The following is a 27,827-nucleotide window of genomic DNA, read 5'->3' on the forward strand; positions in this document are numbered from 1 at the left end:
CATTACTCGTTTACCTCCAATATCCTCTTGAGTGCATCAAGATAGTTCTTTTCACTTTCCAAAATAGACCCTAATATACACCTCCTCACCAGCTGTAGAGATAAGATAACAAATCGTTGGTCTTAAAATGGGTCTTCAGGAAAAAAGGGTTTTCTCAAGCAGCAGATTCTAAAAGTTACACGATGGGAATAAAAGTTAAAGGCCATTTTACACTACCTGCTGCTGTGAAAGACCTTCTGGTGCCGGACATAAAACTGGCTCAACATTGAAGCAGTCCACCTCAATGAAAAGCTCAGACTCCTCATCCTCAAAACAGGCTGACTTTCTCTCTGAAACATAACGACAGAGCCGAGATTAAATTTTAAGAAATGATTAAATGACTTTAACACGTCGACATTGAATCATCAGAAAAGTGAAGGACTAAAGCATGATGTGAATTGTTGAAGGCGGACATTCTCCATACCATGATAGAAGGACTTGGTTTTGATGAAAGAACGGCCCTTCTTCACTGCAGCTTTCGTTTTCTCAAGCCCATCTTTGGTCCCTTCCTTTGCAGCCTTCACCAGCTTTTGCATCTTTGATGAGCAGAAGAACCCCAGGGAAATTAAATCATATACATAAAGGATATATGTAACACTGAGTTGTTTTTCATTAACGCGATTGTCAGTCAAACTGAAGTTTAGTTCACTTTCTCTAAACCTACAACTAAAAGCTACAGGACTGAGCTACATGGAACGGGCGCAGTGTTAAGAGTATTGATTAAGATGGACAGCAGAGGGTCTAATAAAGGACATCAGGAGAGGAGAATGACAGCAACTGGGACATCAGCTAAAATCTACAGATAAGATGCAGCTTAACTACATTCCGCATTATTTTCTGCAGTAATTTATAAGATAGTATGCTACCTTTTCAGGTGCAACCCAATTTTAGAAAAAAAGTTGGAATACTGTGTGAAATGGAAATATAAACATAAAGCATTGAGATGGATATATTATAAACAGGGCTGCACATAATTATTTTGGTCTGGTGCTCAGAGGAGCCCCTGGATATGTGACTTGGGCCTCCAAAAACGCGGTGACCCGTCTCGCCGGATCGATAAAAGAGGGATGCAGGAATAAGTTATAAACCCACATATCATTCACAATATAAGACGGAAGAAAAAAACAATAAAAAGTTAAAAATCTGATATTTTACCAATTCCTAAAAAACATAGAAACACATTATGGATTCTGCCAGTGACTGGCAACCTGTCCAGGGTGTACCCCTGCCTTTTGAGAGCTGGGATAGGATCCAGCAGACCCCCATGACCCTGAATTGGAAGAAGTATGTACAGGAAATGGATAGATGGATGGACATTTTGAATTTGATGGCAGCAACACATGAAATATGGGAAACAAGAGGCAGCAAACGTATGTAGTTCTATAGAGAAATGCCTGGAGGAACCTGTTGCAACCATTTAGGTTCATTGGCAGCAGTTAAGTGACTGACTAAAGGATTGGCTCTGGAAAGACCTTCTTAAGGCTCCTATACACTGAACGAAATCTACAGTTGTATAATACATTATACCTTAGATTGTTCCACCCTTTAAATAAGTTATAAACAACAATGCTTTACCGAAACACAATAAATACAAACTATTTAAAAAGGAGAAGAGAATGTGGTCCCAGTCATGGTTATTTCATGTCTACTAATGCAGGTTAAAGCTTTACTAAGCAACCCTAGTCTTGTTGTTTTATCAACATGTAAATGACCATCCCTATTTATTGTTCAATGGATTGACAGATTTTTAGCCATTTTTCAATAATCATTTGACTAAAAAAAAGTTAATTTACACTAAATTAAAGCACAAAACACTCAACCAAATTACTCTACCAGCAAATGTGAGTGTTTGGCTTTAGTGCCGTCAAAATAGGCCGCTTCCACTTCTCCTGCCATCACCTGGAGCAACATATCCTCCCATCTAGCCGTCTTTTCCAGGGACCACCTTGTAAGTTTGCAAAACTTTATACTAATTCAATCCATACCAAAAGTATGACGTCCCAATAACAGATCTTCAGTGAAATGTCCTGCCAGCAGTCTGCGTGTATCAAGTAACAAAAAGTATGACAAAGACCCGGACTGTAGAACTGCACCTATATTAGTCAAACATGGGACAACATTCCTCTCCAAAAATTCCAACAATAGGTCTCCTCTGTTCCCAGACATGAATGAATTGCTGTTAAAACAAGCGCAGCCACACAATGATAAACATCACGCCGTCCCACCTTTTTTGAAATGTGTTGCTGCTATCAAATTAAAAACTACCTTCTTTTTTGCCCTCTTTTCTTAGGATGGTACATTTCCTAGGTTTATACGTTTACTGTCTTCTACTGTGAACAAAATATGGGTTTGTGAGACTTGCACACCATTTGATTCTCATTTTTAAATCCATTTTATACAATATTCCAACTTTTATGGGATCTGAGATTTACTTTAAAAGTACTGATTAAGAACTCTGATGCCTCAGTTCAGCGTGGAATGGTTTTGTTTTGTTATGGTATGTTACGTCAGAATATACTGAATCCTAACCTTTACATCATCCAGTGGTTAAACATTTAACAAGGGAGGTAAACAAATTAGACAACGAAGCAGACCCATCACCAGTACCACCACCACAAGTTCAGAGCGGGATGAAGGTATCAGGTCAGTGACAGGATGCCAAGAGTAGATTATGGCAGAGTGAGAGTAAACGCCTTGACAACTTAATCTAGCACACACAAACCGGGTTAGCCTCAGCTAGTTTACCTTCTGCTCGTGTTTCTGTTTTAGCTGCTGCAGCTCTACTGTTCCCACTGTATTTGCCATTAGATCTTTCATCTTTTTCTCATAGTGCTCTTTCAAGCGTGTCAGATCTTGAGACAGCTAAACAGAAGCAAAGCAAGCATTACTGGTTATTTGTTGTGGATGAAGTGACATCTCAGGGTCCCAGCACACTTGCTTTAAAATGTGCAAAGTTATTGGAAAGACTGATGACTTTATTTTATTCTGACATATCCTTTTCTTTAGTTCATTCAAAATGCACCAGAGGGAGAAATTATGTGAATATTTTCATTTGGATGTTCATGGGTACATTAATCCTTCTTAGGGGGAGAGAATTATAGCAAAATGCACTTTTTCCAGCACACTGGAAAGTTATAAATTATTTTTCTAACTAGTTTCAGACATATTTTTTGCTAAAGTAACAACAATGGACACATAAATGGAGTGACTACCTCCGCAAGTTAGACCAACTTATAATATATCAACAGATATAGAGGTAATTTATCCTTAATGGCTTCATGTAAAGCAGATATATGGAGGACATAGTAAAAAAAAATATGCAAGCACTGTTCAATATATCGACCGAGTTCCTGGTTACGGGCAGGAAGCCAGGCAAGGAAACGGGAGGCTGAGTGTTATACACACATGGGTCTTCCTCTGGGGTGGTTTTCCTCTCATGAAGGCGTGGGGTAATCCGTTCTCAGAACGACCTTCCCCGTCACTGGTCTCGTCGTAGCTTTCAAACTCGCTGGAGCTCCAGCCGTTGTCGAGGGAGCTACTGCAGCCGCCCTCCTCGCCCAGCTCCACATCGTCATAGATCATCTCATCTGGATCTGTATGAATGAAGAAGAAAATCAGAACGATAAATAAAAGAATATCAAAGTTTGGCTGTACTCAACTAACAGAGCCGAAACAACTACTTGCAGGTTTGTCCTATCAAATGTTCATAGACCTGTACTTGCACTGTGTTACATGAAAAAAATAGTAGCTTTAAAATCCCAAAATAAATATCTTGCATTGCATTTTTTTTTTTTTTTGCTGAAATCAGGTAAAAAAAAAGTGCTGATACTGCATGATTATTGGGTACATGTTGGTACAAAATGGCATTCTTGCATTACAGGTTCCTGTATATTGTGAATAACTTCAATAAATGTTGAACCACTGAAGCCATAACCTTATCAAAAGTCAAGTGATGTCAACTGTAAATTACAGCCATCATGATGCATTATAAACAGTCCCAAACATATACTTTTTTTTAGTCTGAATCTTTCAAACAAAATGAGTCAGAATTCCATCATTAAGTAAACACAAAGCAAAGTCAAGAAACGAAAGAGTGCAGTGGTGCCAGACTGCCAGTTAAATACAGGAAGTTTCAAGCGTTTTAGCAGTACTGCATAAAAATGAGAGCGTACAAACCTGTGTTGGAGTCAGAGTTCTCATTGGGCACGTCATCGTAGATCACTTCATCAGGATCTGAAGCACATGCAAAACTAACAATAAATTCATAGCTTCTCACATCACACAGCTCAGCTATTCACACAACAACCAGGACGTCATATAAGTAGGATCTAAGAAGTGAAAAAAAAAAAAAAAAGAAAGGCCACATGCAAGGGCCTGCTTCCTCAAAAAACAACAGGGAAGGAAGTGTCTGGGAATTCAGTTGTGTCAAAAAGAAAATTAGAAAAAATAAGACCAGCTCTCTGAAGACATGCAGAATGGTCTGAGATGCCAGGAAAAAGAACGGAAACAGCAGCAGTACTGGAATATTTCTAGGAGATACAGCTCCTCATTCCTTACTTTCCATCCATGCGGTGTTGGCAGGATCTGACGCCCATTTAGCTAAAGCATCCTCTTCTGTAATAGTAGGATTCTCTTCACTGAAGACACTTGAAAAAACATTAGAACAAAATGTTAACCCTGTATGTGCACGTTCATACATCTTTAACCATCAGGAATCCAAGAAATCTTTACTGATAAAATTCTACTGACACTATATTAAAAAATATGTCTTGGTTTCTTCTGTTTTCTGTGGCTGCACAGAGAAGAGGAGTATACTTTTCCACAGATTCCTCTCTTCAGATACAGTAAAAAGGAAAAAGCTTAATTAAATAAATACATAAATGTTCACTGGTTGTTTACTATTGGACTCACCTGTCAGCAGAGGTATGACCGGTCCCTGAAACTGTCACTGAATGAGGAAAAACAGAAATGTTACTTTGAAGTTTTTATGTAGCGTGACACTTTTTTTTTTTAAAGGAACATCAGTTAACCCAAAACAGAGAGTGACCAAGCCTGTTGTTAGTGCACCATATGTGCAAATACAACTATGGGAGAAGAGTCTGAGTGGTTGTAAAAACATTCATGACAAGGTCTAGGTCATCAAACACCTCAAATCCCTTTACCAAAAAAAGGAAACTGTGTATTCTGACAAGGTCCATGGACCTTGGACAGATAATAACCATGCAATTAGACTGCAAAGCCTGCCAACCCAAAGGCCAGAACATAGCTCCTGCAAGATTTTAGGGAAAACCGGAAAATCCTCACAGCCAACACAGATCCTCGGGGAGAGCTAAATTTAGTCCTTACTTCCTTGTGGCAAGGCTTAAAGGAAAAACAAAAGACAAAGAAAGGACAGGGGATGGAAGTGGCTAAGACAGCTTTATGTGTCAAAGCTTTGTATATCCAAATCTTAGTGTAGTAATGAGCATGTTTCAAGAATATCTGCAGCATTATTTATTTATTATCCATATTTGATGAACTGTTATTATGAAAGATATTTCAGAGGTTCCCCCCACTGCTGTCGGCTCTACTTTACCCTCTTCATCCACAGAGAGATGTCGAATGATGACAGGTGTGGTGTAGGTTGGTGTGATGAGCGGTACACCAGAGGGGGTTGCATAGTCATATGGCACTGGCACTGAATATCCTGAAGTAATGCCAGGAGAACTTGTGTGGAGATCCTGGCCTCCTCCCTCTTGTTCGTTTGGTTCCATTTGCAAGGAAGTAGAAGAGGAGGACTCATGCTGCTGCTCAGATGTCTGCAGTGGGACGGGACTGATGTCAATCACGGAGTAGGGGTTGACTTTGCCCTGGGAGGAGCTCTGTGGGATGGCCTGCGGAGGGGGAGGTTCATTCATGGATGCATTCTGGCTTTCAAAGCCTAGTGAAAGAGAGAGGATCCAGTTCATTCACAGTTACACATGCAATTACACTCAGAAGCACTGTGCAACAACTGCAGCAACAGAAAGGTCAGATAGGCATCAGCTTACTTGTGATGAATTCTACAATAACTAAACTACTAAATGGATCATTCCGACATTTAACAAACCACTGTACACAGGTACTGGGTGTAAAAAATTACACCACTGTTAGATATGTACTGCTTTCCATTATTCCATCATGTTAGTTTGCACCAGCAATATGACAAGTAAGGCTTAGTAATTAAGCTCTTTTTAGACATGAGGAATCAAATCTGGACAGGGATTCAGGTGAGGTACATCACCATAATCTTCAGGGAGTCAGATTGTATTGCTACAGATAGCAACTCATCTTAGCATGGAAAAGTGCACAGTGGTTGTGTGAAACAACACAGTGAATAGAAGAACATACAAGCGTATTGCATAGTCAGTGTTGTTATTTTATATTCATTTGTCAGTCTTATTCATTAAGATTCAATTGCAATTGTAACAGAATGCTGGAGAAAAAACATGACTCTTCTTCAACTGAATGAAATTCACACTTCAATACACAACTGCATGTTGTTAAAGTCCTTATCAAGCTCTCATGGATGCTATAGTCTGTTAGACAACAAGGTGATGGATGAGAGCTCATGAAAACACTGTCATACATGTATCATGTAGCATCCTGTAACTTTTGCACAGACTCATATCCGGCACTTTACAAACCTCATTGTATATTTCTGTCTATACTTTTTACCTATCCTAAGTTCCTAAGTCACTTTTGTACAGACTCACCCAGCACTTTAAAACCTCATTTATGTAAATTTCCGGTCTACATTTTATTTTACTGTTTATACTTTTTATTGTTGTTTTATTGTTTTATACATTTAATTTTATTTTATCTCTTATATATTTGTTTTTATATTTGTATTGTGTTGCACCAATCCCCAAAACAAATTCCTCGTGTGAAAACTTGGCAATAAACCCTTTTCTGATTCTGATTCTGATTCTGATCATCAGAGAGCAGAGACTTCAGCTGCAGCTCAAACACTTTTAAACAGTTTCTCTCATGTCCAATTGCCTCAGGTTCCAAGAAAAATATTTTCTTTTAGATGCGTGTTGAGAAGCCAAATTAATCTATTGCTGAATGTAGAAATGTTAATTTGACTGTAAGCTGCACAAACTTGTTTGTCTCATGCGATATCTCTTGTCTTAAAAAGGACGATGTTGGTTGGATGAGATTTAGTTCCAGACAAGACGTGACTGGCGGTAAAGCAGTGAGCTTGAGTATGCAAATCCTGGAGGGTATGAACTCACTAAAGTATTGCCTCAACAGCTGGACCACAGTTTAGCATTAGCATCTCTGTCCTTCAATATAGCAGAAGTAATGAGTAAAAAATATGCAAAAGCTGATCCTGCCTACTGCTGCTGTCGTGACTTTCACTGATAAAGTCAGACGATGTCCAGCACAAGCCAGCCAGGGATGCAAGGTGTCACCACAGAGACAGACGGGACTTTTCTACAGATAACTTTAGCCTGAGCTAAGCTGCTGGACCGGAGCCAGATAACACAAACAAAACATGGTAAGAGAATGTTCAGAATTTTTGATCGCTGCCAAAAAGTAAACATATACTTTATTCCAAGCAACATTTATAATGGACCCCTTTCTCAGAGCTAATTCAGTATGAAAGCCTTCCTCCCACAATGAAAGGCTAAAATAAGAGTAAAAAAATCATATACTCTCACTATGTCAACACTTGGGTTTGCAAACCTGTGGTTGCAGGATCTGTCTGTATGTTGATAACATCAAGAGGAGCGAGTAAAGGTGGCGGTGGCGGTAAATCTTTCTCCCTTTCATTAGCCTCCGCTGCAGCAGATGTCCCCTCGGCTGCTGCTGTTGTTGTTGTTTCACCTGCTGAGGAGGATCTGCTTGTGAGAACTGTTGTGTCTGCTGATAGTGGAGCTGCGTTAGATGTGGAGGAAGGTGCTGGGGGGTCCAACAGGGGGGGATGAGTCACAGAGGTGTCCTGGCTCTGATCCTTGCTTGTGCAGTCCTGCGGAGCCGGCGGAGCATCAGGGATCTCTTCGCCACTGTCATCAAAGTCGAAGGCCTCTCCCTCTTCTTCATATTCAGGCGGGATGCCATCTGCCAACACTGGAAACCAGAAGTTTCAGAGATATTGAGTACATGTTTAAATATTGATCCAGAGAGTATGAGATCAGTATCATCAATATTGCTTGTTTATATTTGAAGATAGGAGATAAATAACCATTTTAAGTTATTAAATTTACTTTTATCCATAATCCATCTCAGATTAATTCTGAGAAATTGTACAATATCAGAATACACACTGCCACCTTTACCAAAACCATGACAATATTATTTGACAGACCTTTCACAGATGCGTTGTGTGTGGCTTTTTGAGTTAGTGAACTGAGCCTCCTGCAGACCTTTAATTAAGGGTGGGGTCTACTAAAGTACTATGTACTCTTAAAGAAAGTTTTACTTCTAGGGCTAGCAGCAAAACACATCAGTAGCTTTACAGCCAACATACTGTGGCAGAACAACAAGCTGTAGTTAACGCTTGAAGGCTTCACATTCAGATCAGAGAAGTCATAGCTTCCTAGACAGGAAGGCAACGACAAATATCTTTCCAGTTTCCACTCTGCAATTAGGGCAGCAGGAAAGAGAAATGTTACTCCCTTCAGTGGGTTTCCAGCTGGAGTTTATGTAATCTTTCTGAAGTGATGAATAAAGTGTGGGTTTGAATCAGGAATCAAGGATAAAGAAAGTTGAGAATCAACTTTCTCCTCAGCTGGCTTCTATGTTTTGCCCCGGGATTTCTAAAGACAGCATTGTGCATTCGATTTAGGACTGTTGTCAAACAGAGAGACACAAATAAAATCTTGTTAAGCTTTGTTAAGCAAATATTTAATAAAAAAAGATGATCAAAAATCAATTTTATGATTGATAACTTAATCATTTTAACAGCGTATTAAGAAAACATATGGCACTCCTACCCACACTATCCTTCTGCTGATTTAAATATTTACAACTGCAACTTTTAGGTTAGTTTCACTTCAGATCATTTTACCTCTGTCACAGCTCTTACTGCCAAATACCTTAGATTCTTTGTGAGCAGATTCAACAGTATTAATGTCTGACAGTATTAACTAGCAGTCCCAAGTCTTATCTCAGCCTTATCTCCAATATCCTGACTGCGTCCTGGATAAACAGAGACTGTCCCCTGTGGGGACGGTTTCATTTCCACAATGTGTGATAGTAGCTTCCCCAGGCAGTCTATGTGCCGAAATAGCTCAGTTGGGAGAGCGTTAGACTGAAGATCTAAAGGTCCCTGGTTCGATCCCGGGTTTCGGCATTTTGACCCCCCTAAAGGGATTTTCTTTCACCCTACACTTAAATCTGCGTGAGACCCTTCACAAAGCTGTCTGAGCCAGCCTGTGCTACATACCATTTTACTTGCCTCATAAAAAAATATCTCAGACATTTCATTTCTCATTTCAAGTTAGGCTGATTCGATTATTCCAGATATATTCAGTTACCAGCAAATTCAATGCTCCAGCTGTTATGTTAGGCCATCAGGTCTGCGTGGTTAACTGAGAGTGACCAAGTAAATCTTTACTAAAAGAAACTTGCAGCAGCAAACACATCTTAAAAGTCCTTCACGTGGCTCTAAATCACCAGCATGACTCCCTTGGGGCTATGACAGACAGTTACTCCACCTTTAAAGTGTGTGAGAAATACTCTGTTCGGGGTCAGCTTTTTAACTCCCGTGCTCCTCTGTATCCACGACTGGTGGTGCGAGAAGAGTGGGGGGCAAAACTGAGATGCTATCTTTCTTTTTCCATCATTGCAGTAATGAATGGTGTAGGGTGCAGCGTCAAGGCACGGAAAGTTTGCTACAAGTCAACGGAATTCCAGGACAGCAGAATCCATAATGACACGTTTACAACGCCAACAATGAGCCATAATGGAGCAGGTCTGGATTTGATTGGATTTTCCAAACCCATAAGTCACAGCTGGCCATTTACTATCACATCTAGTGAACTACTATGAGTAAACGGGTGACTAATAGCTGTCCACATGGGTGTAACTTAGTAACAGAGTTTTCTAGATGCTGACGTTACTGTGTAAACAAAGACTTAACAACGCAACTTGTGCAGAACCTTTAGCTGTTTTAATCTGTTTTAGTTGAATAATCTGAAACTTATATGAAGAGAATCCTCACTTTTGAGGATAACTTTTGAAATAACGCACCAACAATATCATACTAAAATTCAGTCTTATGTAAAAGTACATCCTTATGATCTACATGACCTATTGCAAAGGGTCATTTCTTATTTTATGATGTGTGTGTGTGAATAACATCCTTAGTGCTTCCATAAGAATTGAGCGGGTGAGTAGCAGCCAGTGCTGCTAATCAAATGCACAAGCACAGCTTATGAACAGCAGGTGTGAGCACCTCTGTCAAAGCAGAGGTTAGCTGTTTGTTAACACAAAGGCAAGAAAAAAGAAACAAATTGGTGATATATATTACTGTCTTTAATTAAGAGCTTACTCTTTCACTTTGAGACCAGACTTCTCATTTTCAAACTTGTTCTTCTCTGCTGTCCCTCAAAACCTAGATTTTTTTTTTACTAAAAATCATTAGTTTCATTTCAAAACTGCATTGCTGGATTCATATTGGTCTTGTTCACCACTTTGAGGCCTTTTTGCACTTTGATTTTTTCTAATTTTTTGACAATCCTGTCAAAAATATCAACTGATGAGGTGCACATTTATGACACTGCTGTCATTCCTCCCCTGAAAGTGCAGTTGTTTGCAATTGTCACCTTCCGACTCATACATAGATATCTATTTGTAAGATCTATTACGACCCAGTTGATTTTTACTGTTGAATTGAAAAAGGGCAGTACTTTCTCTTTAACATGACTTCATACATGCAAATGAGAAACACAGACATGGAGAGGTTGCCACTGTCAAGTCATAATGACAATATGGATTCTGTTCTGAGGACTTATCTCCACTGTGCTGCATAATGGTCTGTTCAAATGAGTCAACGGGTTACAATCCATTCCTGCATCCCCCTGGCAACAACACAACTGAATGGGGAGCTGGAGACGAAGCATTTCTCTGGCCTGTCTCTATCCCCAGAGGCGGTGTGTGTGTGTGTGTGTGTGTGTTTATGCATGTGTGCTTCTGCAGCAGTATTCAGCCTCGTACTGAGGGACAATGTCTGGTATTCACAATACCGCAGTGCATTTTACCCTCCTTATTCCGTTCGTTCCTCTGCCCACACACTCAACAGTGGTGGAGGAGAGGAATCTGCTGTCTACTCATACTGTTCAGCTTCAGCAAAAACCTCCTGGAAGTGATTGGCCATGCCACAGTGTCAACACAAAACTATCTGACTTTGAAGACACGCTTTTTCATTTAGTTTAGACTTTGTATGTTGTCCTACTTATTCTTTGTTGGTTTTTAACACTCAGCAAAGGAAAGTGTAAACACAGAGCTGCAACTCACAACTCACTGTCAGTGATTGAACTGTTAACTTAAAATGTTTTGTTATACTTTACAGAACATTTAAAAGTCTAAATGTAATCACCTCGCAATCCCAAATGATTAAAAAAAGTAAAAGTCTCAATTTACATTCTTCAGAGATTATCTAAAAATGTTGCTTGAAATAGGAAATAACCATGATAATATTATGTGTATTCTTCCTATACTATGTAAAGTTCTGCTATGAATTTGTTATGTGCTGAAATATTTACAGTAATTTCACAGTACAAATGGCTAAAAAAGGTACGAAAAGGAGATGTGTCTCCATCGTTGGAGTTAAATTCTGGAATGATGCCAACATAAATTTAAAAACATGTCATTCTTTTGTTGTATTTAAGAAAATGGTTTGTAAAGCTATTTTTGAAGCTTATAAGTGCAATTGACCATCTGTTAATGTTTCTTTGCTTTTCTATTGTTTCTTTGCCTTTTGTTGTTTCTTTGCTTTTCTATTCTCTTTTTGGTAGAATAGAATAGAAAGTTGGTACTATAGGATAGGCTTTTATAAGCAGTTTGCTTCTGCCTATGCCTTTTCAGTTATTGTTCAACACATTTTTTTTTGGGTTTAATAGTTAATGCTGTGTACAATGTTTTTTTGGTGTTGTTTTGTGTTTCAATGACTGAATAAAATTCATTCATTCATTCATTCATATTAAAGGAGTAGTTTTAAATTGACAAAATAAGATGGCCCGTACGGGGATCGAACCCGCGACCTTGGCGTTATTAGCACCACGCTCTAACCAACTGAGCTAACCGGCCCACATTTGTGCCACTCCCTCACCCCCTCCCCTAGCCACACCCCCTCTCTACCATGACTACGGTACATTAACTTCTCATTTTCATATAATGGTATATTATGAAGCATATGAAGACAAAACATGCCACAAGTTAATGACAAAGCTTTCTCCACTTTACTTTCAGGAGGTGGAGGAGGAAAGTCTTCCATGTCCATGCTGCCTGTTGGTCTGCTGCTCCCAAACAAGAAGATCTCCAAAGAGCAGCGCTGGGGGGGATCAACTACTGCACACCGGTACACATTCCTAAGGGAAAAAACAAATATAATTTACAGACTATTAAACAATACAAATGAATAACAGGCAGCTTGGTGCACATAGTAAATAATTTGCAATGAGTTAGGTATGACTGTCCACATGGATGCGTCATGTCCACAAGAGCCTAACTCCACTTGTTAGGTTATTTACTGAAAGCAGTGTGCACCAGCGGAGCATGGCTGTGTGGCTACAGTCTGGTATCCCTTCTGTCAACATCAGAATCTGAACCGAAGCTAATTCCAGCAAACGGGGGAGTGAACGAAAACAAAAGAAGTTCTTACGGGGCTTAGGGACAGTAACATGTGTTTAAACGTGCACAACAATGTCATGCTAATTGTAGGTGTTTGTAACATCATGGGTAAAAGGTTTCTACACGACCATCGTAATGGATAGATTGCACCCTATGGAGTGGTAATTAACAGGGGGAGGGGGGATGTTTTTTAACCCTTAGATCTGCTAAGTGGTTTAATTTCGTATGCCTGTCATGCTTTTACTGAAGACATTAAATGTTATCAAATATAGATTACGCAATTAAAAATAACCTAAGGCAACAATTGGGTTTGGGTTTAACTCCTGGTAATAAAAGTCTACCACCATGTTTGTCAGAACAGCTATGAATGAATGAATGAATGAATGAATTGTTTATTTCGGTTACATTACATTATTTGCAATTCAAACTGTGTGTGTGTGTAAATGACAAAACACTTTCATACAAGTTTACACTCATCAGTTTCCCACAAAAAATAATAATAAACTCTGTAACCGAAAAAGGAATAGGCTGAAGCCAAAGCTTATATTTGCCTACCCTGTACTTTCCAACAGAAAACCCAGATTATCTGCAATATGAAAAGAAACAAAAAGAGAAATTTCCCTTTAAATTGTTCTGCTTAACCAAATTATACTCCAATCATTTAGCATTGTAATCCTTAATTATTCTACTTTTCAATATTTTTTTTAAATTCAACAGAGATTTACACAGTTTCACTTCATCACTAAGTTGATTCCATAATTTGACTCCCAAAAATGAAACACATCTATATTTAACATTAGTCCTCACACGACATCTTTCAAAGACCCACAGCCTTCTTAAATTATAATTTTTTTCTCTTAATTTAAAGAAATGCTGAAAACAAGCAGGAAGGCTATTATTCTTAACTCGAAACAAAATTTCTAATGTTTTTAGCTATTTTATGCTATATAAAAATACTGTGTTTTAGCATGTTCTTATTTGTATGTCTGTCTTTGTATGATGACTGTTTCCCATACTGCTAAATGAATTTCCCCTCGAGGGACAATAAAAATGACTCTGACTCTGAACCAGACCCCCAGTATCCCATGGCTATAGATTTCCTCAAATAATAATAATCTACTAATAGAGAACTTTTGACGGACCGACTGAAGACATACGACTACGACAGAAACAAGTACTTAGGTTGCAGAGGTCATTGTCACATTTTGACTTAAGTACACATTCAGGCCCCGGGAAATATCATCAGCATGCTGAGGCAGGAGAGACCTTTGGACCTGCATGGGCAAGAGAGACATCGCATTCCTCAGCAACACAAACGTTGCAGATGTACAGTTCACATACATGGATGACAGTTTCTGTCAAATGTCTAAAGCTGGGCTATTTCCTGACTTCTTCAGCTTGCCTATATCTTTACAAACAGATGACAGAGGCATGACATCATGCTTTGGCATAAAGAGTCCTTTGTTGTGGTTATGTATGTCAAATATTCTGTCCGTACAATCTCCTTAGTTTAATACAAGACACAACATAAGTTTACAGTCAGTCTACTTCTGACTAAGACAAAGCTACAGTACAGCAGTGCAACAAACAACAACGATAACTCATTCTGAGACTCAAAGCTTGTTTTGTCTACAAATAATGTGAAATCCACTGCTTCTTTGTCCTCTGTCCTACTTGGGGGGCACAATGCCAGAACAGAAGATGGTGAACATACAGGGTGACTGTCTGGCTAACGCCTTACAGCCACAGACAATGTCAGCAGCACCAGCTCAGACAGGTAGACAGGTAGAACATTGTCTGTTAAGATATAAATGTTTCAGAAAAGAGTCACACAGGAGCGGCTACTATCTTATGCAATTGTACAACAACCGTTGAAACCATTTTGAAGGCACTCCCTTCCCTGGCCAGTAAGAGTAATAAATAAGTACGACATACAGGGTTGGTATCTTGAGGTAAGAACTAATAGCTTATTCCTGACAAGAGATTTAATATGAGATTCATCTCTCCCTTCAGATACACTGTTCAAGATTTAGGACAGCAGGAGTGGAAAAGAATTGAAATATTCATGCAGGGAGCTTATGACACAAAAATGCGAAGAGGAAGAAAAATAATATTTTAATGAACCTCATTTAGGGATGGGCGGTATGGACAAAAAAATGTATCACGATAATTTCTGGCATTTATCCCGATAACGATAAAAATGACGATAAAAAAAAATACCAATTCAACTCCACCTTTGTAACTATAAATCTATCTCACTCTCAGATCCGCCATGTTTGTTACACAAAAACGTCATCAACGGAATTTATCCATCCTTCTTTCTTTCTTTCTTTCTTTCTTTCTTTCTTTCTTTCTTTCTTTCTTTCTTTCTTTCTTTCTTTCTTTCTTTCTTTCTTTCTTTCTTTCTTTCTTTCTTTCTTTCTTTCTTTCTTTCTTTCTTTCTTTCTTTCTTTCTTTCAGGCTCATTTCCTTCCTTCCTTCCTTCTTCCCTTCCTTCCTTCCTTCCTTCCTTCCTTCCTTCCTTCCTTCCTTCCTTCCTTCCTTCCTTCCTTCCTTCCTTCCTTCCTTTTTCCCTTCCTTCCTTCTTTCCTCCTGCTCTCTCCATCCTTCTTCCCTTCCTCTTTCCTTCCTTCCTTCCTTCCTTCCTTCCTTCCTTCCTTCCTTCCTTCCTTCCTTCCTTCCTTCCTTCCTTCCTTCCTTCCTTCCTTCCTTCCTTCCTTCCTTCCTCCATCTTCCTTCCTTCCTTCCTTCCTTCCTTCCTTCCTTCCTTCCTTCCTTCCTTCCTTCCTTCCTTCCTTCCTTCCTTCCTTCCTTCCTTCCTTCCTTCCTTCCTTCCTTCATTCCTTCCTTCCTTCCTTCTTTTTTCCCTTCCTTCTTTCCTCCTGCTCTCTCCATCCTTCTTCCCTTCCTCTTTTCTCCCTTCCTTCCTTCCTTCCTTCCTTCCTTCCTTCCTTCCTTCCTCCATCTTCCTTCCTTCCTTCCTTCCTTCCTTCCTTCCTTCCTTCCTTCCTTCCTTCCTTCCTTCCTTCCTTCTTTTTTCCCTTCCTTCCTTCTTTCCTCCTGCTCTCTCCATCCTTCTTCCCTTCCTCTTTTCTCCCTTCCTTCCTTCCTTCCTTCCTTCCTTCCTTCCTTCCTTCCTTCCTTCCTTCCTTCCTTCCTTCCTTCCTTCCTTCCTTCCTTCCTTCCTTCCTTCCTTCCTTCCTTCCTTCCTTCCTTCCTTCCTTCCAAAAATCAGCTTTACACAAAAACATCATCAACGGGAATTTATCGTTTTTACCGCGAGATGACAAATTCTTATCGTGAGGAATTATTTTGACGGTTTATCGTGAACGGTAAAATATCACCCATTCCTAACCTCATTTTCTTGGATTTCTGTTCTTTCGTAAAATAGCTTCACTATTATCCTCTAAATTTGATTCAGCTCTTGTTTTTCTTGTACAAAATGACACCATTGCTTTTAGATCAGGATGCAAAATCTTCCACTCCTCCCTTTTTTTCTCTCCAAATAATCGCCTTTTTTTCTTTTACTTGCTTTTGAAAGAAAACGACACCCTTCCAAACAATGCATCTCGCTACATCACATCCTGAACTGCACCACTGGTGCAACTCAAATGACGTGCGCACCAAGCAAACACCTATCTCTTCCTGTGAAGATGAATAACCAAACAAAAAGATCATGCTGCAGCATTGTGAAACAATGTAAATGTGTCAATGTGTAAACTGTGTCACACCTGAGTGAGATTGACTAAAATGCTTTAATCTTAAGGGGAACATTGGCCATTACAATCAATTCATAATCACTCTGCATATGTCTTAGTGTTTAATTAAAAGGAACTGCTTCACCAGAGACTAAGGACAGAGAGGAAGACACCAGAAAGATAGTCATCCCAACACTTTATGATAGGATCAGCTGAGCATGTCATTACACGCTCAGAAGGCTCAGCTGTGTCATGCAGACATGAAAGCAGTCACCTGGAATGCTAGTGTAGGCAATTTCCTCAATAATGTATTGCTATGTTGCTGATATAATCCAAAATTTAAAGGATAAATTGCCATTTGAGTTGGCTACTGGAAAAGAAGAGAAGAATCCGACCGTGTTATGTGGACAGGAATAAAACTTTCTAAGATTACTCCATATTTTTTACGATATTTCAATAAGTTACGATAGTTTTACTGTTTTACTTCACAATCAGGCAAAAATCAGGCAAACAATCTAATCCAAGTGAAATTTTAATCTATTTGGAATACCAGAACTTCTCTTAACACACTTTCTCCAGTTTGTTTGTCTTTCTACAAAACAGGAACTAAGGATCTGCAAGTTCATACTTCTGTGTAATGCCCTGGCTTGGTAAGAGGCTTTGGGTCTTCTTTGGAGTTTCCTGGTGCACATTTACTGACAAGTGACATTCCACACATGAGCTGAAATTCATCAACAACAGCCAAGACCAGAGGGAGGGGACGTAAGAGAGGGAGATTTGTCTGCTCTGAGTGTCTGTGAGTGGCTTTCCAGCTCTTGAGGTGGCTGATTTCCTTGGCTCTGTGTCTTTCTTCCAGGATTACAGTAATAAGGCTTCAGCCAAAAACAGAGGATTCCCAGGCCTACAAACAGTGAATGAAGAAGCCTAACAAATGCTGGAATGTATTCGTGGGTTGGACAGCACGGTGCGTTACGGCATACTGAAAAGGAGAAGAGGCACCTCCCTCTAGCTGCTTCACAAATAGAGTTCAAGAAAGAGCTTTTACTGATGATTTGTGCTGTTTATGTGAAGAAAGTGAAGGCTGGTTCGCTCTTCAATCCTCATTGTTGCTTGGGCTGCATTCATGTTTTCACAGGCATTTAAGACCAAAAAGAAGTGTGTCCTATACAGGGATCGGTATCAAAAACACACTGTTGTAGTTCTGATTCAACAGTAAGCAGCAATGTTCCTAACATGTATACAATCTTGCAATGAAAAACCTTTCCATTGGCTTAAAGATGACAAATAATGAAAACACTATCTGTAGTTGATACCTTTTCATCTGGATGACTGAAGGGTTTTCCCAAACTTGAAAATGAAAAAAACGTCAAAAAAAAGGAACCCTGTCATAATTCTATGAATTAACGAGCCACTACATCTTTATTTCCCTTCTATTTCAACTTCAAATCCTCAATAATTTGCTTCTGCTTTCTGCTTTATACTCTATTAACAGCAATTGTCATCAACAGTTATTCACTTAACACCTTGTTTCCACCAGTTGACACATCAGTTGGTTCATTCACTTTAAAGTAAGCTTCTCTCATCTCTGACATTGTTGCAAAACTCCTCCTTCCAGGGCTTTGCAGTGTGTCCCTCACACATTCATGTCTGCAGCTTCCTCAACGTTGCTGTCCAGCTGAATTGTGGGTTTGTGCATCACATGTTTCAAAAGTCTTTCTTTTAACAAAAAATGGTGAATTAGGAACTTTCCACGCTTTGCCACAAGCATCAGCCAGCTTCAACAAGTCAATGAAATTTTTAATTGGGTTTTCTTTTCTGTAAAAAGGTACGTCTTATACATCACAATCGAGCGTTGATGTACCGCTGCTGTGGATTCTGGAGGGACAACAAATACTGCGATAGCCTCAGGTCCTACCTAACACAGTTTGAATAACTGCACAATGAATACACACATATTTTTCTAAAGTGTGTGTTTAGTAGTGTTGTCCCGATGGATCGGGCGGCCGATCGATCTGGCCCGATCACGGCATTTTCAAAACATCAGTATCTGCCAAAAAAGTATTGGGACATACCTAGTTATTAATATTTTTAATATATATTAAATCGCTTTAGATATCGTTGCATTTAACGTCACTTCTGGCCGGCGGCCGGAAGTGACAAAGTAAGCGAAACTAACATAGTTTACATGTTTGAATTGTGAAATTTGATATATGTTCATGTTGCATTAAGCTGCTGTTATGCATTTCATGCCATTCAGAATGTTGCACTAAGGTTAAGCCAAAAAGTATTTTAATTTTGTTGTGTTTGTGAGTTTGACTGGATGTCATTCATTCATTCTCTTTTGAAGTTATTTTTTATTTTTATTGCACTATTATGCACTTTTTGTTTTAGTTTACAATTTCATGTTTTTACATTTTGTGGCACCAGTGCTGATAGGCTGAAAAAGTGATCGGATCGGGAAAAATCGGGATCGGCAGATACTCAAACTCAAGTGATCGGGATCGGATTGGGAGCTAAAAAATCCTGATCGGGACAACCCTAGTATTTAGAAATATATATATATATATATATATATATATATATATACATACATACATACACATAAAATAACTGAATACCTGGTTATCTGCTGCAGCCTCTTACTGAGATGTCAACTCATAAAAGATGGAGCTCATTTCAAATCAGCCTTGAACAGTACAGTACAGACAGTATGTAGGCCAGGGAGCTCTGATAATACTTCAGTCTTGAGTTTACAAACAGCTGACTATCAAAAGAACCTCTACTCCTGCTAAGTTGAAAAGACAATGATACTGGTATTCCTGTCATGTTCCAGCTTTAATTATATATTAAATGGCTGTAGATAGCAGGAAATACTCTTCAATAATGAGCCCCACGGGGCTGCTTATCTGCTTTCAGATATCTGATCAATTGGACATGTGAGGCTACATGGTTGAGCTAGATAACAACCACAGAGGCTTTGTTTCTAAACTGAATGTGGCCCATGCTATGCTGCCACAAGGATTTATTACTGATTATCATCCATCACATTAACACATATAACTTAATATTGTGATTCAGAGTACACTCGTGTCATTTATACTACCATAAAAGCACAATATATCTGGAGATTTCCACAGCAAAAGCTCTAAATCTTTTTTTTTTCTATTTTGGCGATAAATTCTGTTATTTAGTAAGAAAGATGATTAACTTTTAAGGCATCCCAGCTTGGGAAACACCAGATGGAATAAATACTAGAACTGCATAACATTTTCAATATGATGTTCATTAAAAAGCAGAGACTGTCTTGACTGACACTCCTTACTGGTTTCTACCCACCCAGTAAGCCACAGTAAAGCTTCAAGATTGCAACATGTCAACTAGAAGAACCCTATTTAGTGTGTGGTGAGCAGTGGATCAGCAGCTGCTCCAAAGAGATTTTGTTGCCTAGCTGGGTCTGGAGGAATCTAAATATGAATAGAGCAATTCAGCCATGTTACAATAAATCACTACAGGAAATTGCTTCAAAAAGTTGAAGAAAAGTTCAGAGACCCAAACTACAAAATCTCTCTGGTTTCACTCATCTGTAAACAGCTAATAAGAACTTTATTTCATTTATATATTTTTGATACCACCTTCATCTGGTCCAGGGTTGACCCAGAAAAGGTCACCATCCATCACTGTATATATATATATAGTTTTCCTCTTTAGCCCAATTCAAAGCATGGTCCTAAAATGGGCATCTGAATAAAAATATCTGGTATCACGTAGTCTGTGGTGCCTACCATTCAGCGGTGGACTGTAATGTTCTATTCTGGGTCTAAATTTAAACTTGTTCCCAGCTGCTAAATGAGTGTGAAGTATGTGATTTCTCATATCCACCTGCAGATAAGCTGCAAGTTTTCTTTTTGCCAGCTGTTGCTGAACTATTTCGCAAATCCAGTTCTTGTCTCAGTGGATCACTGGCCTGGTGGTGGGAACAAATGCCTCCACATCAGCCTTTTCTAAGAATGAATGGCATGCACATCAGCCAAACTGGTGTGCACTCCGGGATCCAAAGCCTGGTCATGGTAAACAGACTGTTGCCAAAGATGTTTTTTTTTCTGGTCAGATATGCTTTACAAATTAGCAATCTGCAGTCTTTCCCTAGTGAACCACATCTGTCTTCACGGGCAATAACAATGGCAGCAAAAGATTAGTCTGGGTAATTCCACACTTTAACATGAGCTTTTACATTAACGACAAAGGGATTTATAAGACACTGGTTTACATAACAGTGTTAGAACTATAAGATTTTGTGTCAACCTGGCTGACCTAAGGTTATATAAAAACACTTAAAATTATTGACTGTGTTTCCTGCATAGCCTTCTTGAATTGTTATTACAAGCAGGGGGAGGTGTAAAGCATCTGTCCTGGCAGCCAGGCCACCCTGCTTATTTGCCAAACAAATAAACGGAGGACTTCTGTGTACAGGCATGTGTGTGTGCATGTGTGCATGTGTGTGTGTGTGTGTGTGTGTAAAACCCCCAACCCCAAGTGTCACTCCAACTCTCCATTGTGTAAGCAGAACAGACTGGACATGCATGACACTAAATCATTTAAATGAATCAAATCAAACAATTTTTAGGAAGTTTACAGAAGATTAAGGGCTCCTTGAAAGCACTTTCCTTCTGAAGCACCAAAAAGGCAATTACTGCCTGAAACAGTTGAATTAAATCATGGTTTAACTACCTGTGAAGCCGGGTCTTCCAGCTGACTGGAGCTGTGCAGTGCCCTAACTGAGGAATGCTATGCATGACTACTTGAATTTAAAATTGAGCTGCAGCTCTGGAATAATTGTCCATTTTAGGTAAGTGTGAAGACCTGGGGAAATATTATATTTCTCAACTGTTGGGTATGTGTGTTTTGGCCCCAATCAATGCAACTATCCTTAAATCTTATGATTATAGATGGTTATTGCTCATGTTTGAAGCAATGTGCACTGTGCAACTGCATCCTTGACCAGAGAACCGGCTGTTCATGAAACTGTGATCAATCACAACACAGGGCAACTCAAAGTGTGAAGAAATAGTTGTCCACAAACATCTCATAAATCACCACTCGTTGCTTCATTTGGACACAATTACCATAAATGTGAAGCTAATAGGCGACTTGTTTTACACTGCTCTGACTAGGTTGGCAATAATGCAATGTTATCTGAAGCGCCACGTTACAACCATCTCCCAGCACACAGTTTTAAAATCAAAACACACTTAAGAAATGCATACAAAATGCAAATGTTACGTATTGCATCTCGCTTTTTAGATGTTAAAATTTCAAGGCAAACTGGAATCCACAATTAGCATAACACCAATGTTATTAAAACTTTGTGAGACACTTAGAAAAAACTCCAACTCACCATTATATGACTTTTCCACAGATTAATTGCTTTATCCCTTCGTAATAATGCTGTATAATGATAAAATATGAAACATTTCAGACTGTAACACATAAAAAACATCCACTTCTCATCGCTCTTTTAACTTTGCTCTCTTCGATGTAAGCGGACTCCATCCATGAAAACTCTCCCCTCCCCTCCGAAGCTGATTGGTCGGCTGCTGGTCGGAGGCGAGCTGTGATTGGATGAGGGGAGTGTCAATCGAAATTCCAACGCCCTCTCCGGTAGGAAGGATCTGGGGACTGGAGCTCCAGCAACCTGCCCACGTGACGTGTAAGGTGGCTCCCTTCAACACAGCTGTTCACAGATGTTTGTCCAACTTCGAATACCTTACAATCTCAATATGACACTTCAAAGGATTCCGATTCATAAAAAAAAAAATTTGGCTATTGAGAAGGCTTTTTTTTCTTGTTACACATACTTGGAATAAAGGGTAAAACAACAACTTTAGCTTTGTTTGCCCTGGGGGGGAAATAAGTTATGTAACCTGGAAGTAATACGTTTAATAACGATGAATTAAATGAAATAATTTAAAGCTCTTAGCCTTTAATGTCAGATATATAGTTAATAGTGCACAGAAAACGATTTTTAAAATGTGTTTATTATATAATTGAAATCACCCCTAATTTCATCTTTAACAGTTTTATTTTTTCTTGTATCTTTATGAATACATTGAGTATTCATAAAGATACAATGTATATGTGTCTTTAGATCTACTTTGTAATTGAATGGAATAATCGTTTAATTGTTTTATGGGGTTGGACAGTGGTCTCAGAAAATGTACTGTATGTATCAAATATGATACATCAGGCATTAAGGGATTACACACTTCATACCAGCTTAATCTTTAAACTGGAGTAGCTAGAAACGACTTTAGCATCAGTTGGGTCATTTAATTCCATTCATTTTCTAAACATTTTTTTTTCTTTTGAAATTTACATTTTCCCAAATTTTGAACACAACCACAGTCAGGAAAACTTCATTCTGAAACACATTTGTCAGATAAACCTGCAAATATATTGAAATTTTAGCTATATGGGGAAAGAAAAATTACTCTTATACTGCCACCAAGAGGCAAAGGTTTTGTAGTACAACCTTGAATTTGAAGCAAATACAAAAAAGGGATATATAGTGTATGAGAGAGAAAAATAACTTTTATTTAGGTGAGCAAAGAAAAAAAACATTTTTCCAGTACCCACGCACGCACACAATCAATGTTTTGGTGGCACTGAGAATGTAGGAAATCTCTCATTTAAACCATGATGCTATTCATATCAATTTCATTGTTTAATTCATTTATTATTTTGAATCAACTTCTTCGGTCTCTGCTGTCCATCAATATACAGGTTAATAGTATCAAGACAATCACAATGTGTCAAACGTAGCTCACTTCTGTTTACATCAGCTCATGTGTCAAATTTATAGAGCATATGAAACTCAGCAATTACACCAGTAACAGAAAATGTTAAGTACACTGGAAAGAAAATGCTCAGAGGCTTAAAAATAACAATTTCCAAAATGCTAAATAAATACTTAGTTGCGCACATCATTTTTTGCTTATTGAATAACATCTTTCAGATCACAGTCAAGAGGTAAGATTGCATTATTTAAGACTCATACTGTAGATTAATACTGGTGGTAAAAATGAAATGTACTTAAATCATGACACTATTAACAAAATGAATTGAATGCAGCAGTTATGTTGTGAAGAAATGTCTGAAATTGCAAAAGAAATGTGAATGTTTGTAGCAGGAACAAATAAAAAGTTTAATTGGCCCGAGTTGAGATAATTAACACGCATCATACAAGACAATGATGTGTTCAAAAGTAAAAAAAAATCTTATAGAATTCTGCCAATGAATCTTTAAAAACAAAAAAAAAACATTTCCTGCTTAAACCATTTTGCCTATATAAATACATTGTGGTTTAAATGTCAATTTATTTTACTTTTGTCAACTCTGCTTCAGTTTCACTGCCCAGTATCTCTGTGTTGAACAATAAAGCTTTTGTAACTAAGCTTTCTTCCACCACAGAAAATCCCGTTCCTTCCACAGCAATGAAAAAGAAGAAGAAAAAACTGCTTCTCTCCCTGGAGAGGGAGTTAAGATCCAAGTTAATATAAGTTTAAGTGCTGAGTTGAAAAAGCTTATTCTTTAAGTTTAATTCAATTTAAACAGCATCTCGTGCACTGAGTTAGAAAAAAAAGGCAGCACCACTTTATTGACTTCACCATTCAGAAAGGAAACATCTACCCTGTCTGATACATATCACAGCCTCTTCTGATTTAGTAGAAAACTTTTTGTACTAGATCATCATCAAGAGCAACAAACCACACACTGCTGCTGCAAGAAAAAAAAAAGAGATAACAGGATTTTGTTTCTCAACTACTGTCTCAGCAGTATTACAGCTTTTTCTGCAGATCGTTGATGGTTTTTCCTCTCACTAAACAAAACTTTACAAACATGTGCAACCAAGTTACTTTTCAAGAAAGAAAATGATCTCATACAGGTTTCACGTTAGGAATATCAAAATATCCCCCACCCATTTTGCTTGAGCGGGTGATGCAAACAGGCAGGCCCTCATTCCACTGCCCATAACCCAAAATCTAAAGCCTAAAATACAAAAAGAAAGGTAAAAAAAAAAAAAAAAAAAAAGCAAGCCTATGTCAAAACTGATAAAGAATATCTAATGGAAGACTGTGCTGTAACCCTTTGCATGATGACACGGGATAATTATTCTTGACCTCACAGCAAGAGTGCTTTTGTTTCTCATGTTAAACAAAGTCTGTCTTATACAATTCGTATAAGAAATTAGCACTTTGATGGTCCTCAGTTGGAATGGGGTTTGAGAGAAACCTTGGACTGACCTTCTGCGGTACCATTCATTGGTGCCGGGGTATTGCCAAAGTTCCAGTCCACAGGATTTAGCAGTTGCATGGTCTTCTTGTGCGTCCAGATGGGGTTGATGACAAATGTGAGCAAAGCAAGTCCAGAAAGGAAGAGAAGACGTTGGGGCAGGGCCACGTAGGTGTTAAACTCTTCCCACAGGGTCACCGTTACCCACCACATGTAATACGTGAGCACCATGCGACAGTGGAACATGTGGATCATCACCCACTGGTTGGCTCGCCAGAACAGTGTGTGGGCCCAGCCAGCCTGTCAGGGACAACAGAGACATGGTTATGAGGACATGAACAATGTCACATGACTGTAAGTTATGTACGAGGCAAATATCTAATTAAGAGAAAAAGAAAAAAAGTGTCTCAAAAGCAACTTTTGCATGGAACTTCCTCTTCCTAGGAAAGCTAAATTTAATCTGCTTTCAATCTCAGCCACAAGACCAAAGAGGAACTGATACTTCTTGCCACTTAGAAAACAAGCATTGACATTACAATCTATATTTACAATTATAGACAGGGGTACTGATTGGGCTAAAACAAATTAAAAAAACTCTAAAAAATTGTTTTATTTGCCACAAAGAGAATAAAAGCCCTTACTTTTAGCAACATCCAGGATATACAGGTGAATGGAGTACTCATTTCCAGCAGGAGCGTAACCATGGCCAGATAGTGGCCCTGGGAATCCCACACCACTGCCCCTGCAAATCCAGACAGGGCAAAGAAATGGTGTGTGGCCAACGGGAGGTCAAATGACCGAAATGCCACATTGGAAACATGAAGTGCTACATTCTCAAACACAAAGAAGCCTGTGGCTGTGAGGACGTGGAACCAGGACCAGTCCTCCTGACCCCGCACCCTGCGTCTGCTCAACGCAGAGTCCTCGGTCAGAGCCCGAAGGCCAGCTACGGAGCTCTGGATCCCAAATGCTGCCCGGGTGGCTGCAAGGTTCCAAAAAACCTTCTCTTTGGCTGGTAGAGAGTTGTACGTGCGGGACAGTGTCAGAGACAAGAGGTGTGAGAGGAGGAAAACCGAGGAATAGAAGCCAAAGCCCAAGCCAATGAGCTGGAAACGAAAGTCCCATGAAAAATAGGCAGCACTGGGCTGAGGTGTTGGGCTGCTCAGGTGTTCAGGAGCCATCCTGTTTGAGGGAGAGCACTGGACCCGGGGTGGGGAGGTTCACCTGGACACGGGGGCTTCAGCTGGGACGTGCATGGTGCGTGGGCCACCTGAAAAAAAAACAATAACAAGCCACTGAAGTAACAGAGGTGTCAAGTAACAAAGTACAAATACTTTGTTACCTTACTTAAGTAGAAATGTTGGTTATCTATACTTCACTGGAGTAATTATTTTTCAGATGACTTTTTACTTTTACTCCTTACATTTTCACGCAATTATCTGTACTTTTTACTCCTTACATTTTAAATACAGCCTCGTTACTCTATTTCATTTCGGCCTTTAAAAAAAAACTATCCAGTTAAATTGCGCCATCCGGATAGAGTGAATTTGGTTGTGGTTGTGGCACAAATGTTCGTGTCCAGTTTTGTTCTTACATCAGATTCCTGCAACTAAACTTGGATGTACATTCCAATAAAGGTTAGGATAAAAGATAACATGCCTCTGAAGTTTGACTTTTTGCACCATTACAATACTAGTCATCATATCTTCTGCTCTCTGAAACACGTGTTAATGCTCAATAGTACACATATATGGTTCTTTAATATATTTGCATTATACTAAGATGCATTCATTTTCAATGGTTTCTTCCCCCTTACATTACTTTTACTTTTATACTCTAAGTAGTTTTGAAACCAGTACTTTTATACTTTTACTTGAGTAAAAAACTTGAGTTGATACTTCAACTTCTACAGGAGTATTTTTAAACTCTAGTATCTATACTTCTACCTGAGTAATGAATGTGAATACTTTTGACACCTCTGTGAAGTAATGGCAGGAACATACCGTACCCAAACGCACCACGAGCTACAATCAAGTGACTACTTCTGTTTTTGAAAAAGGTTAATGTTTCACCAGTAAGACCGAAAATACACTATTTTGTAAAACATGTGTACGAAAAAGCAAACAACTAACTATACAAACATAAAAACGTGTACACCAAGTCGTACGAGGAACAAGATGAGTAAGAGAGAAGAACCACGACTACATAAAAGGATCAAATACCGGCTAAAATAATATTTAACGATTTGTACGTTTACTCACCGTAAAGCTATATATTTAACATTTTATTCCCGGGTAGCAGTGTTCCACTTGGCACGTCTCGATCAATATTACACAAGCTGCAACAAGAGCAACAACACGAAACCTCACATCACACGACTCCAATTAGGTCACGTGACAACACAATAGGAAGTCACGCCTTTCTTTTCTACATACGGGCTTCTCATTGGTCAGCACTGGATTGAGAATGAATCTTATTGGTCATCTTCTCTTGACAGCTACAAATACCTACACACATTTAGATTTAACACTATTTGTTTCCATCATGACATTTTTTGATACTTTTTTTTAATTATTTATAATGCTTATAGCCAGTACTCGAATTGTAAAAAAAAATCAGGGGGGATGGTGGATTTTATCATATGGGGACAGATAATTTGTGCTGATTACAAATAATATAATATATTACAAATAATAGCACTGACCAAAACACCTGTAGAAATACTGCATGAATGACATAGCAGCAGTTAAATGCAGCCTTCTGTAAGCTTTAAATATCCACTGGGCTTACATACATCGAAACACTTAAACAGTTTTCTGAACTTATCAATATGATTCTCTCCCTAACAGGATAAGTAAAATGGATCACTGCAAAAACTCAAAATAACAATATTTGTCCTATTTCTAGTTAATATGTCTCATTTTAGTAAAATAATCTTATTACACTTAAAACAAGACTCATCACTGGACAAAACAACAATTT

At 38.8% G+C, this 27,827-nt stretch overlaps 2 protein-coding genes and 2 non-coding genes across 5 annotated transcripts in view; 1 reads left to right on the top strand and 3 right to left on the bottom strand.

The window, feature by feature from the left end:
• arhgef10 (Rho guanine nucleotide exchange factor (GEF) 10) overlaps positions 1-22,094 on the bottom strand; it is a 53,329-nt gene extending 31,235 nt beyond the window's left edge. The window contains exons 1-12 of one of the 2 annotated variants that reach the window (XM_061743012.1): positions 21,952-22,094; positions 12,472-12,596; positions 7,750-8,133; positions 5,615-5,959; positions 4,951-4,987; positions 4,597-4,685; positions 4,216-4,272; positions 3,445-3,632; positions 2,785-2,901; positions 464-575; positions 217-329; positions 15-92 (exon numbers count right to left, since the gene is read on the bottom strand). In XM_061743012.1, coding sequence (XP_061598996.1) covers positions 15-92; positions 217-329; positions 464-575; positions 2,785-2,901; positions 3,445-3,632; positions 4,216-4,272; positions 4,597-4,685; positions 4,951-4,987; positions 5,615-5,959; positions 7,750-8,133; positions 12,472-12,508 — 1,557 coding nt within the window. In that variant the 5' untranslated portion in view covers positions 12,509-12,596; positions 21,952-22,094. The remainder of the gene's footprint in view (positions 1-14; positions 93-216; positions 330-463; positions 576-2,784; positions 2,902-3,444; positions 3,633-4,215; positions 4,273-4,596; positions 4,686-4,950; positions 4,988-5,614; positions 5,960-7,749; positions 8,134-12,471; positions 12,597-21,951) is intronic. The other variant, XM_061743013.1, reaches the window with a different exon arrangement.
• trnaf-gaa (transfer RNA phenylalanine (anticodon GAA)) lies at positions 9,286-9,358 on the top strand. The gene has a single exon. It is a non-coding gene; the product is annotated as a tRNA-Phe (tRNA).
• On the bottom strand, positions 12,242-12,315 carry trnai-aau (transfer RNA isoleucine (anticodon AAU)). Its single transcript has one exon. It is a non-coding gene; the product is annotated as a tRNA-Ile (tRNA).
• Positions 22,095-23,264: 1,170 nt separating the features above from the next.
• Positions 23,265-27,234, bottom strand: cln8 (CLN8 transmembrane ER and ERGIC protein). Its single transcript, XM_061743133.1, has 3 exons — positions 27,107-27,234; positions 25,487-26,115; positions 23,265-25,145 (listed from the first exon to the last, which is right to left on the bottom strand). The coding sequence occupies exons 2-3, from the start codon at positions 26,024-26,026 to the stop codon at positions 24,819-24,821; spliced, it is 867 nt and encodes a 288-aa protein (XP_061599117.1). The 5' UTR covers positions 26,027-26,115; positions 27,107-27,234; the 3' UTR covers positions 23,265-24,818.
• Positions 27,235-27,827: the final 593 nt, after the last annotated feature.

The sequence above is a fragment of the Cololabis saira genome, chromosome 16 (genome assembly GCF_033807715.1).
Source record: "Cololabis saira isolate AMF1-May2022 chromosome 16, fColSai1.1, whole genome shotgun sequence".
Lineage (NCBI taxonomy): Eukaryota > Metazoa > Chordata > Actinopteri > Beloniformes > Belonidae > Cololabis > Cololabis saira.